The sequence below is a fragment of the Cydia strobilella genome, chromosome 24 (assembly GCF_947568885.1).
Source record: "Cydia strobilella chromosome 24, ilCydStro3.1, whole genome shotgun sequence".
In the NCBI taxonomy this organism is placed as follows: Eukaryota; Metazoa; Arthropoda; class Insecta; order Lepidoptera; family Tortricidae; genus Cydia; species Cydia strobilella.
This window is the reverse complement of record NC_086064.1, coordinates 923,427-936,979: the sequence shown is the minus strand read 5'-3', so window position 1 is coordinate 936,979 and position 13,553 is coordinate 923,427. Positions and strand designations below refer to the sequence as shown.

At 43.7% G+C, this 13,553-nt stretch overlaps 1 protein-coding gene across 1 annotated transcript in view; it reads right to left on the bottom strand.

Annotated features, from left to right (window-relative positions):
- Nucleotides 1-84: 84 nt before the first annotated feature.
- LOC134752314 (dynactin subunit 1) overlaps nt 85-13,553 on the bottom strand; it is a 99,231-nt gene continuing 85,762 nt past the window's right edge. The window contains exons 27-31 of the mRNA XM_063687984.1: nt 12,266-12,350; nt 8,239-8,401; nt 5,245-5,364; nt 4,336-4,544; nt 85-2,026 (exon numbers count right to left, since the gene is read on the bottom strand). Coding sequence (XP_063544054.1) covers nt 1,942-2,026; nt 4,336-4,544; nt 5,245-5,364; nt 8,239-8,401; nt 12,266-12,350 — 662 coding nt within the window. The 3' untranslated portion in view covers nt 85-1,941. The remainder of the gene's footprint in view (nt 2,027-4,335; nt 4,545-5,244; nt 5,365-8,238; nt 8,402-12,265; nt 12,351-13,553) is intronic.

Here is a 13,553-nt window from a genome sequence, read left to right as displayed (position 1 = left end):
GGACTGTATGTATGACTAGTATTTTGGTTCAATAAATGAAAACCATTTAATTATTAAATAAGAAGCATTTATTTTTATTGTAAGTACATGTTTAATAATATTAACGATTATAATTATAATAAAAATTATCTGGTGCGTTCCAAAGTTATCAAAAATTAACATGAGAATCAATAATGTCACAATCTATACACACATTATAATAATATTTTTATAACATAAAATAAAATGTTTGTGTATAACGAAAATTTTGTTATTAAAACTGTTTTAGTGATCTTACAAGCAGTGACATAATTTTCATATCATCGTGTACAAATTTATCACTGTACAGTCGCCATCAAGCGGCCAAGGTGCTCACAAATATCTGAACACGCCTCTATGAGGGCTATCGTTTTTTTGCTCACAGTTGGCGCCTCGGTTGATGGTGGTCCAAAAGACTAAAGAACAGCTGTCAGTCATTGAAGTGACAAGTGACATTTGACATTTCGAACTATGAAAAAGACCACCATCTACACTAGCGCCCCTAGCGGCGAATTCATACGCGTTAGCCCTCATTGTCAAGGCGTTAGAGTGCGTGTTCACATATTTTTGACCACCTCGGCCGCTCAGATATATCTGATGGCGACTGTACATAATTTGATACATCCAAACTATATGTTGTCCGCAAAATTTAGGCTAAATCGATAAACTACTAACAGTAATTTTCATGCTATTCGCATACATATACAAACACTGAACATACAATAAATATAACATTAAACAAATCACATAATCATCATTCATTTATTTAAAATTTTGTAATCAGCGATAGCTGCCATCTTAAAATAAATAAATTCCTTCGTAATGTCTTCTATACTTACATTGCTAAAAATACATTGAAGCGTAAGTTAATAAATAATTAAATATCCACCAAGCGGGAATCGAACCCACAACGGCCACAACTAAGCTACCGAGTAGCAGGTCGAGTCAACGACTTTATATTCGTTAAATTCGATTTACATTAAGATTTTCACTGGGAAAACTCAAAATTCGTCAATTTGTATGTCTGTTTCGTATGGACATATCGCGTAACATCTCTATAAGTAGAGACCGGATAATCGCTAGTATACTTATTCAATTAAAAGACAGAATTGAATAATAATAACTCATCTTATAAAGTCATAATTTCACATACCGTCAACCGGGGTAAATACGGATGACGGGGGTGAATAGGGAAAGAACTTGGAATGGGATTTACCTGATAATTTCTTAAAAACAACCCACACAATTTGTATCATGCGATTGGAAATAATAGTAGATTTTGTATGATACAATTTGTGTGTGTTGTTTTTAAGAAATTGTCAGGTAAATCCCATTCCAAGTTTTATCCCTATTCACCCCCGCCATTTCTATTTACCCCGGTTGAAGGTACATAATTTAAATGCCTGGTTAAGGGTATTTAATGAATTATGGCTTTATCAGGAGGAAATCAATTAATAAAGAGATCTAAACTCAATACAAAGTCATAAGTTTCATTATTTTCATTCAATTTTTTTTACAATCCCTTCTTTTTTAGGGTTCCGTACCCAGAGGGTAAAAACGGGACCCTATTACTAAGACTTCGGTGTCCGTCCGTCCGTCCGTCTGTCACCGGGCTGTATCTCAAGAACCGTGATAGCTAGACAGTGGAAATTTTCACAAAATGTATTTCTGTCGCCGCTATAACAACAAATAGTAAAATCAGAATAAAATAAATATTTAAGTGGGGCTCTTATACAACAAACGTGATTATTTTGCCGTTTTTTGCGTAATGGTACGGAACCCTTCGTGCGCGAGTCCGACTCGCAATTGGCTGGTTTTTTAGATATGGGTGTAATGGCGTATAGAAGCCCCAAGCCTAAAACTCTCAGCTTCGTATGGAAATAACCTTTTAGTAATTTTCTAAGATGAATTATCTTATAATATCTAAGCAGCGCAGACGGTGGTGTCGAGCGGCTTCAGTTCCAGTTTCACGTCATCCGATTTCAGTTCAGCCACCAGCTCTCTTAACCTGTCGACAAATGTTATTATGAACATATTTTCACTGCTATTTGTGGCGTTTTATGGTTTAAGAACTTTATTCTCAAAAAGAATTTACAAAATTCGCTTACTTGAGAATCATCATCTTCCTCGCGTTGTCCCGGCATTTTGCCACGGCTCATGGGAGCCTGGGGTCCGCTTGGCAACTAATCCCAAGAATTGGCGTAGGCACTAGTTTTTACAAAAGCGACTGCCATCTGACCTTCCAACCCAGAGGGGAAACTAGGCCTTGTTGGGATTAGTCCGGTTTCCTCACGATGTTTTCCTTCACCGAAAAACGACTGGTAACTGGTAGTAAATATCAAATGATATTTCGTACATAAGTTCCGAAAAACTCATTGGTACGAGCGAGGGTTTGAACCTGCGACCTTCGGATTGCAAGTCGCACGCTCTTACCGCTAGGCCACCAGCGCTTACTTGAGAATACAAAAAAATTATAATATATCTTAGAACTAGCGTGCAGACAATGTAATTTAAATATTCATTACAGAGCGTTGTAATATAAAAAACCATTACAAAACAAAGTGGGTAGAAAAACATTACCATAGAGTAACTTATACTAGAGCGGTACTGTCATAGTAAATTTTGTAACCACAGTAAATTCACTGCCATCTGTCGACACACTTTAAAACTAAAAATGAAGATTTATAAAAATAAGATAGAAAGTATTTAAATATGTATAAATGTTTTTTTTTATTTGCATTAATTATTTTTATGATTTTGACTCATGTTCTTTCACTGATATGCGTTAAAATTGTTAAATAACAAATGAAACCGTCATCGCCCTTTATACGAGAGTAGGCCAAAGGTAGTGGCGCCATCTGATCTAGAATCAAATTTTCGTGATTTTCGAGGCTCGTTTTTTCCTTAGACTGTGTCCATCTATTACGGAGTTATACCAATCTTTGGCAAGAGTAAACAAAAATAGACTTTTAGCAAAAACAATCATTCAATAGGGAATATTACGCGAAACTGCGTAGGGGGCGTCACTACCACAATCTAAGGATCTATCGCGAAACAATCACTCTTGCATATTCGAGCGATAAAGAGGCAGACATCGAAATTTCGGATTCGCGTTTCCCGGTAGGTCCTCTGTAAACAAACCGCCTTGATGCATCAATGTCATATTTTATTGTCTCTGAAAACCTGTCAAAAACCTGTTAAAGGTACAGTATGTATAAGTTACTCTATGGTTTACTAAAAAGGCTAGTGCTGCACTCTGGTGGCAGAACATTGCAGTAATATTCCTATTTAAAAACTGCAAATCAGACACATACTTAACATGTTTCCACTTTTTAACTACCAACACATAAAACCGCTTTATATGCGCCGTTGGCAGGTAGCCAGGTACTACGTCAAAATTCGCATTTCTAAAGGGGCCTAAGAGCACTGTTTCCAGCTCGCTTACAGACAGTTTTCGAGAAATCTTCATTGTCAGAACTCCTCTTTATCACTACCCTCCCAGGTCTCCCCTAAGCTACATGCGCTATAATGCTTTCTTTCGGTTAGGACTGTACCACAGATTATATAATAGTTCTTACGAACAGATACTTCTCTCTTAAAGAAAACGCAAATACCTACCGTTTTGATACCTACACAAAAATACAATGGAGTGACCTTCAACGCGCCGCTCCCCGCACCGCGAGCGCCGACATAACGCTAGGGTTGCCGACGCTTCTTTCAAATACTTAGGTGTCTTAGTTAGATATCTAAGTATAAATGTGTCGTAAAAAACGTTACCTACATCTTTAAAACAATTTAATAGTACCTACGTAGCTTGTAACTATCGTAAAAATAATACCAGTAGGTGTAAGTACCTATATTTAGAATGTCTAATTACTTTTCATCTGTCGAAAGAGGAAAAAACTATATTTTTTATTTATTTTCTTTTTCTGCATCCATCCACACTACAATTTGTGTTATTTGTTCGTGACGGTGACATTTTTTTGGCATAGCGCGCGGTGACGTGAGTGCGTGAGCGCGTGTGGCAACCGACTGGCTAGCTTTAGTACCGCCGGCGGGACGAGATTCGTAGGCATAAATCCGAGCTCGCGCGGAGAGTTCCATAGGCCTGACTGTAATTTGAGCATAAAAGGTAGGTACTACAAGTTTGCACTATTTATCATTACTTTTTAATTGTACCTCGATATGTGAATTAGGAAACTATAGGTCTATAAAAAATCAATTTGTAGCTATTAGCTAAGTTCCTCATGTTTATTTTAAGACTTGTTTGTTTCTTATTATATAAAAAAAAAGCCGGACTATAAGATGAATACTCACGTAGCGAGCTGCCTCGGTGTGACGTACACAGTGTGTTCAGTATTGCTCGGCGCGGGGTACTGCAGGGCTCCGACAGGCACCGTCCGCGGCGCCAGGGCTCCGGTGAGGTCGGGAGCGGGGAACGTCGCCAACGGAGCCTCCACGCAGCGCCACGGCCGGTGGAGGAGCAGTTGATCGCGGACTTCGTTTTGAAGTGCGATTAGACGCTCCTGAGTAAAAGTTTTAATCATTGTTATCGTTTACCCACATATATTTCTTAAAATATTTAATGCACAAACACATTAAATTCGGGTTTTTGAAGCAATGAAATTTCCGTTAATCTTGAGTATATTATACACGGAGAAAATAAGTCAAGAAATGACTATTTATAATAATGGTCATAGAAGTCATTTTCAAGGTTTTCGGGGGTTTTAAACTATGCCTTTCGTATTCATAATGTTTGTCAAAAGAGTCGTTTTTACCGTTGTCGGTTATTTTAACTAACCCATTAATTTTGGGAACAAATCAAATTATTTTATTAAATATTTTGATTTGTGTTTTTTAAGTAGTCACACTACCCAAACTTGTTCATAGATGGCAGCACCAGTCTCTCTCGCTATAACGTAATATAAGGAATTCGTTTAGGTGCAAGCGCGCACTGCTTGCTCTTAGAGCTGGTCAAAGACGCCTAGTCTTACTAAGATGGCATATAGTCGAGAAATTGTGACGGGTACCGCCGTGGCGAGATGGCCTAGAGGTTCATGGCGTTAGCCGCGATAGCTAAAGACGCCGGTTCGAATCCGGCCTTCACCACTGCAGAGCTTCGTCAATTTTTCTTTAATATATGACATCTATTACAGTTTTTAACCCATTAACAATCGAATTTTTTTTTGAGGTTATATAAGTAAGTGTGCGAGGGAGATAACTGACCTCTAGCTGTTTCCTCATCTCTCTCTGCTTCTCCTTATGCTGCTCTAATGTCTTGGCGTACTTGCTCGGGTCCTCGGGGAATTTGACAAGCCCCGAGCGAGCCACGAATAGCGTCCATTCCTGTAAACAGAACGTCAAATAAAAAAAAAGTTTTTTTTTGTTGGGTCCATTTTCCATGTTGCCCATGTACCACAACGACGCGGAATTACATTTCAACGAGAAATAAAAATGCAGCAAAATATCATTTATAAATAAGTGCTGACTCCATACGTTAGTTTTGTTACCAAAACAACTATTAGTTTCGTAGTCGACATCTAGCGTCAAGTACCGGAATTATCAGTACTGCTACTAGACAATAGATGTCGCGACGATCGGAAATTCTAATTCTCAGCAATTTTCAACCAATATTATAACCGGATTAACCGAAACTCTATTTTCAACTCCTTCTGCTTGTAATATTTGTTGAGCAATACACTTTTCGTCAGTCGCGACACAAGTGACATCTATTGTCGAGTAGCAGTACTGATAATTCCGCTACTTGACGCTAGATGTCGACTACGAAACTAATAGTATTTTCGATAACAAACCTGATGCATGGAGTGAGTACTCTATGTCTACTTAATTCTCTTTGGGGATACGAACGGGCGGATCAATGTATAAAATTCTTCGCGCTCAGCGTCCTTACTTTAGGTTCAAAGACACATACAATTTTACTTTAAATGTCGATTAGACATCATTAAAAGGATTTTTTTAACAGCGCGATGCAGCATTCGAGTTGTACGATACAGCGCCACCTAGCGAACGGTTGTAATACTAACCGAGTGTAAAGTGTCAAGGCGTGCTTGTAGGGCTGCGGCGGCGTGCCGGCGGGCCACGGCGGCCGGGGCGGCGGGGTTGTCGAGCGGCCGCAGGCTGCGCACCGCCACGGTCTCGTTGTAATACTAACCGAGTGTAAAGTGTCAAGGCGTGCTTGTAGGGCTGCGGCGGCGTGCCGGCGGGCCACGGCGGCCGGGGCGGCGGGGTTGTCGAGCGGCCGCAGGCTGCGCACCGCCACGGTCTCGTTGTAATACTAACCGAGTGTAAAGTGTCAAGGCGTGCTTGTAGGGCTGCGGCGGCGTGCCGGCGGGCCACGGCGGCCGGGGCGGCGGGGTTGTCGAGCGGCCGCAGGCTGCGCACCGCCACGGTCTCGTTGTAATACTAACCGAGTGTAAAGTGTCAAGGCGTGCTTGTAGGGCTGCGGCGGCGTGCCGGCGGGCCACGGCGGCCGGGGCGGCGGGGTTGTCGAGCGGCCGCAGGCTGCGCACCGCCACGGTCTCGTTGTAATACTAACCGAGTGTAAAGTGTCAAGGCGTGCTTGTAGGGCTGCGGCGGCGTGCCGGCGGGCCACGGCGGCCGGGGCGGCGGGGTTGTCGAGCGGCCGCAGGCTGCGCACCGCCACGGTCTCGTTGTAATACTAACCGAGTGTAAAGTGTCAAGGCGTGCTTGTAGGGCTGCGGCGGCGTGCCGGCGGGCCACGGCGGCCGGGGCGGCGGGGTTGTCGAGCGGCCGCAGGCTGCGCACCGCCACGGTCTCGTTGTAATACTAACCGAGTGTAAAGTGTCAAGGCGTGCTTGTAGGGCTGCGGCGGCGTGCCGGCGGGCCACGGCGGCCGGGGCGGCGGGGTTGTCGAGCGGCCGCAGGCTGCGCACCGCCACGGTCTCGTTGTAATACTAACCGAGTGTAAAGTGTCAAGGCGTGCTTGTAGGGCTGCGGCGGCGTGCCGGCGGGCCACGGCGGCCGGGGCGGCGGGGTTGTCGAGCGGCCGCAGGCTGCGCACCGCCACGGTCTCGTTGTAATACTAACCGAGTGTAAAGTGTCAAGGCGTGCTTGTAGGGCTGCGGCGGCGTGCCGGCGGGCCACGGCGGCCGGGGCGGCGGGGTTGTCGAGCGGCCGCAGGCTGCGCACCGCCACGGTCTCGTTGTAATACTAACCGAGTGTAAAGTGTCAAGGCGTGCTTGTAGGGCTGCGGCGGCGTGCCGGCGGGCCACGGCGGCCGGGGCGGCGGGGTTGTCGAGCGGCCGCAGGCTGCGCACCGCCACGGTCTCGTTGTAATACTAACCGAGTGTAAAGTGTCAAGGCGTGCTTGTAGGGCTGCGGCGGCGTGCCGGCGGGCCACGGCGGCCGGGGCGGCGGGGTTGTCGAGCGGCCGCAGGCTGCGCACCGCCACGGTCTCGTTGTAATACTAACCGAGTGTAAAGTGTCAAGGCGTGCTTGTAGGGCTGCGGCGGCGTGCCGGCGGGCCACGGCGGCCGGGGCGGCGGGGTTGTCGAGCGGCCGCAGGCTGCGCACCGCCACGGTCTCGTTGTAATACTAACCGAGTGTAAAGTGTCAAGGCGTGCTTGTAGGGCTGCGGCGGCGTGCCGGCGGGCCACGGCGGCCGGGGCGGCGGGGTTGTCGAGCGGCCGCAGGCTGCGCACCGCCACGGTCTCGTTGTAATACTAACCGAGTGTAAAGTGTCAAGGCGTGCTTGTAGGGCTGCGGCGGCGTGCCGGCGGGCCACGGCGGCCGGGGCGGCGGGGTTGTCGAGCGGCCGCAGGCTGCGCACCGCCACGGTCTCGTTGTAATACTAACCGAGTGTAAAGTGTCAAGGCGTGCTTGTAGGGCTGCGGCGGCGTGCCGGCGGGCCACGGCGGCCGGGGCGGCGGGGTTGTCGAGCGGCCGCAGGCTGCGCACCGCCACGGTCTCGTTGTAATACTAACCGAGTGTAAAGTGTCAAGGCGTGCTTGTAGGGCTGCGGCGGCGTGCCGGCGGGCCACGGCGGCCGGGGCGGCGGGGTTGTCGAGCGGCCGCAGGCTGCGCACCGCCACGGTCTCGTTGTAATACTAACCGAGTGTAAAGTGTCAAGGCGTGCTTGTAGGGCTGCGGCGGCGTGCCGGCGGGCCACGGCGGCCGGGGCGGCGGGGTTGTCGAGCGGCCGCAGGCTGCGCACCGCCACGGTCTCGTTGTAATACTAACCGAGTGTAAAGTGTCAAGGCGTGCTTGTAGGGCTGCGGCGGCGTGCCGGCGGGCCACGGCGGCCGGGGCGGCGGGGTTGTCGAGCGGCCGCAGGCTGCGCACCGCCACGGTCTCGGCGCGCCGGCACGCGGCCACGCGCGCGGCGCGCTCGCGTTCCAGTGTCCTGGAAAACAAATCACATCTATTAGAAAGAAGAAAAAAGAAAGAAAAAGCATAATACAGTTGCTCAAAAAGTGGTACTTTTTGTGGCTGCGTAGCGTGCGAGAAGCTCAATTTCTCGAACTAGTGCTTTTTACTTTTTAGTTCCAAACTATAGTTTCGAAACGCAGTTTTAATGTAATTTAGCTTGAGCAGGTACTGGGGCCTCACTCGTTACTCCTCGGTGTCGTTGAGCAACCCGCGCCGGGCCCGCGGCGGCCGCGGCCGGGGCGCGCACGAGTATGAAGGTATCGCGGGCTGCGGCAGCTCAACTATCAAGGGCTGTATAGGTACTTTTGGTTTTGGTTTGGTTTGGTGGTATGATTCTACTAATGATATATTAATTTATTATTTTTTCGCAATTGTATTAAAAAACGTCGTTTACAACACGTGTGAAATGTCTTTTCACACTAGTTGTAAAATGTACTATTTTCTACTCGTCGAGTATAATCTGTGTATTACGACTTCATATGCAACACTACAACCTTACTCTTTTCAACGTTGGATAGTCTATGGCACTTCCGACTTAAGCATAAGAATTTTATCGATACGGTTTAGTCAAGTATAAAAATTTTGAAAATAGAACTTCATACATTTCAGTAAAATATTTCTTGTTTAAGGAGACTCGATTCAATGCAAATAAGCCTACTTAAACACGCTGATGCGTCGCATCTGCTTTGTGATTGGTTGGCCAACAATTGCTTCATAGGTCATAAACGCGCACGTGACACCCTTCGTGTAGCAACATCCATATCCTACGAAAACCGCTTAGCGTTGCTTGTTACTCTCCATAGGCTACGGTGGCCAAAATCGAGAAAAAAACTGTCTTAAAATTGAATTTAGCGCGGAGCAGGTACCAGGGCCTCATGAGTTACGAGGAGGTGTCGTTGACCAACCCGCCGGGGGCGCCGGGCCCGGCGGCCGGGGCGCGAGGTATCGCGGGCTGCGGCAGCTCGCGTATCTTAGCTGTATACTTTTGGTTTGTTTACTTATATGATTCTACTAGTTGAAAGTATTATTTTTTTGTCTCGTAGAAAAAGTATTGTATACAATAGTGATATAATCAAGCTTTTCAATCTCGTACCTTAACCTAAGCAACTCAGCAAGCTTCGTTGCTTAAACACGGTACTCGACTGAAAAGCTCTATTATATCACGATTGTATAAAATACTATATTAGCACAACATAACATAAGACTAAAACTAGAAATATACACAGAATGAGGTTGCGCTAAATGGTCCTTACTCAGCTTGGTGTCACGGTGTGAGCCAACATGGCACACTCCGCGACGCTGATTTTCAGTAAGGCCCAGTAGATGGACTAGTGAACACCATGTAAAAAATAAATAAGGGAAAGCTTAAATACAAATAACAATCAAATTACTTAATTAAAATTAGCCTATACCTAAGTCTTATGAATGTTCGTGTGTATGTAAGTGTCTATGCGATTTGTGTGTGAGTGACTGAGTGTGCACAGTTGCCTAAGTGTTGCATTTCTGCTTAGCCAGTATGAATTTAGAGAGGTGAATTTTAAAGGTGGACACGGTTTTCGAATTACGTACTGGTGGTGGCAAATCATTCCAACACTTAGTGGCAGCGAAACGAAAGCTGCCACGGAAGGCAACCGTGCGGTGTGGAGGAAAAGTGAGTCGTGATGCGTGTCTTATGGCGCGCTGAGAGAAGTTAAGCTTGTCATATAGGTACGAGGGTTCTTTATTTTTTATGACTCCAAACAATAATGTGGAAAAGTGTAGATACGTGAATTCATATTTAGGAGATCGTGCTGGTTTAAAAACGGCGAAACGTGTGCTCATCGTGGGACAGGGAAACAAAACCGTGCACATGCGTTTTGTACTCGCTGCAGTACCTTCTTTGTCTTAGCTAGTAAACACTCGCCAAACACTACATCAGCATAATTTAATTTCGACAAAATAAGGGTATCACATAATTTGATGCGCATACCAACAGATAAACACTCGCGAATCCCGTACAGCACTTTAAGCCGATAGAAGCAGTTACGCATAGTTTTTCGAACCTTAGACATTCATCCATCACAAGACCCATATTAATCCTAGTATGACCAAAGGATCATATTAAAGATAGATATAACTCCGTAATAGATGGATACAGTCTAAGGAAAAAACGTGCCTCGAAAATCAAGAAAATTTGATTCTCGATCAGAGGGCGCTACTAGCTTTGGCCTACTGTCGTATAGATGGCGTTGACGGTTTCGTTTGTTATTTAACAAGTTTAATGCATATCAGTGAAAGAACATGGGTTAAAATAATAAAAATAATTAATGCAAATAAAAAAAAAACATTTATCCATATTTAAATACATTTTATCGTATTTTTATAAATCTTCATTTTTAGTTTTAAAGTGTGTCGATAGATGGCAATGAATTTACTGGGGTTACAAAATTTACTATGACAGTACCGCTCTAGTATAAGTTAATCTATGATCATATGAAGGGTACACGGAAAGAACATGTCTAGTCACTTTAGTAACATTTTGAGTAATCGCGGTTTTAAAATTTGTAACTATGTCAAAATGTATGGTAATTCCGTGACCAGGTGTTTTTAAACTAGGCATAACTAATCGTTCATGGGTTCATCAAGGGCTCTACATTTTGAAATGAAAATCTTATTTTCCAAGAAAAGTGACTAGACATGTTCTTTCCGTGTACCCTTCATATGTAACTTGCCGTTATAAATAAAGTATTTGTTATGTTTAGGTGTAATTTTAATAAAATATATTATACAGTGTTTACCGTTTATTATGACTCCGCTTATACTGACCGACCGCTTATATAAAATAATAAATAAAAATAAAAACCCCGTATGTATGTTTGTAAGCATGTTTGATACTTAGGTACTTTATTAGTTGTGTATCCAACTGTTACTTCTGTGTATCTTCATAGGGTAACTTATACTAGAGCGGTACTGTCATAGTAAATTTTGTAACCCCAGTAAATTCACTGCCATCTGTCGACACACTTTAAAACTAAAAATGAAGATTTATAAAAATACGATAAAATGTATTTAAATATAGATAAATGATTTTTTTTATTTGCATTAATTATTTTTATGATTTTGACCCATGTTCTTTCACTGATATGCGTTAAAATTGTTAAATAACAAACGAAACCGTCAACGCCATCTATACGACTGTAGGCCAAAACTAGTAGCGCCCTCTCGAGAATCATATTTTCTTGATTTTCGAGGCACGTTTTTTCCTTAAACTGTATCCATCTATTACGGAGTTATATCTATCTTTGGTTTAGGTGTAATTTTAATAAAATATATTTTACAGTGGATACCTTTTATTATGACTCCGCTTATACTGACCGACCGCTTATATAAAATAACTAGCTTTTGCCCGCGACTTCGTCTGCGTGGACTTAGTAACCGCAGCTAGAGTAAGAATAGCGCCTGGAAAAATTCTCATAGCAATCTAAATTTGAGCATATTATGCACACAAATTAACAGGCACTTCGTTAATTATCTCAATTCCACCCCGCTTTTTACTTTCTTAAGGGATGATTTTCGGGATAAAAACTATCCTATGTCCTTCTCAGGTACTCAACCTATCTCTATGCCAAATTTCATCTAAATCGATTAAGCGATTTAAGCGTGAAGAGGGAACACACAGACAGAAAGACAAACAGACAGACAGACATTCGCATTTATAATATTAGTATGGATAAATAAAAATAAAAAGCCTTTTAATACCTTAAGAAAATTAAAATAGATAGTTTTGCATGCATTAATTATTGGTTATTTTACCACTGGAAAAACATCAAGATCACAGACACTTAGAGTTGAGACTCACCAGCTAAGCACCTTGAGCTGCTGCTGTAGGGCTTCGTTCACCTCTCCAGCGGCCACGCCCGGCGCCACCTTCACCGGAGTCTCATCTACAACACGTGCACTTTTAATACATGGACACAGTACGGTACGACACGCTGAGGTATAGTTAACGCTATCTACTGAGCTCGTTCACTTACCTGTACTAACAATGGCATTCTGTTAAACAAAAGCCATTATTTCTTTTGTGTGAGAGCGTGGCCTTTGTGCCTAAGCACGTGGCCATTGTGTGTGAGCCTCAGGCACAAAGGCCACGCGCTCACACAAAAGAAATAATGGCTTTTGTTTAACAGAATACCATTGTTAGTACAGGTAAGTGAACGAGGGTGAGGTTCGAAATTGCATGGAGAACACTGATTTAAACTTTCACGATTTATACTCATTATTATTCACAACGACGGGACTTAATCGCGTAAAATACTTGAGACCACGGGGACAACGCCGTCCTCGAAACGTCGGAGGTAAATTTAAAACTTATTTTAAGCGATTAGGTCCCGTCGTTGTGAATAATAATTGCATTGAGAAGTTATGAATGGAATTTATTTTGGATTCTCTGCTTATTATTTTAGAGAAGGGTAAAAATATAATGTATATTTGATTAATTTAATGTAATTTAGTATAATTTAACTTTAATCTTAATCTTAATTTTAATATAATAATTTTATGTAATATGATAACGCAATATGATCCTAAGTTGATCGAAATAAATGAATTTATTCTTCTTTATTCTTTATTCATAATTTTTTCAATGCAATTTCGAACCTCACTGTACCTAACGGCTCGGCCACGACATTGCATGACTAGCGACGGCGGCGGCGGCAACCATAGGTTGGAGCGAGACACAGTGATCGGACCTTGCGTTCCCACCTATGGTTGCCGCCGCCGCCGCCGGCCGAGCCGTAACGTAATTTGAAACTGTTTTGAGGAATTACCACAGAAAAGGTGGTCTGTGGGAATTACAAAAAGAATTACAAAGTGTACCGTAAAATGGGGTTACTTTGATTCGCGGGGTAACGTTGATCATCGATTTTTAAAGAAAAAGGGAGATGATTTTTTAACGCGGACTTAAACATTGTGCCATTTTCAACCAAAAGGGTACTTATTGTCGCTTGTCAGTAAGGCGCTATTTCCATATAGCGTCAATTAGAAATCAACCTTATCGACAAGCGACAATGACTTTACCTTACCTTACCTACCTTCCTTACCTTACCTTTACCTTTTGGTTGAAAACATCACATTTTATGATGTGGTTG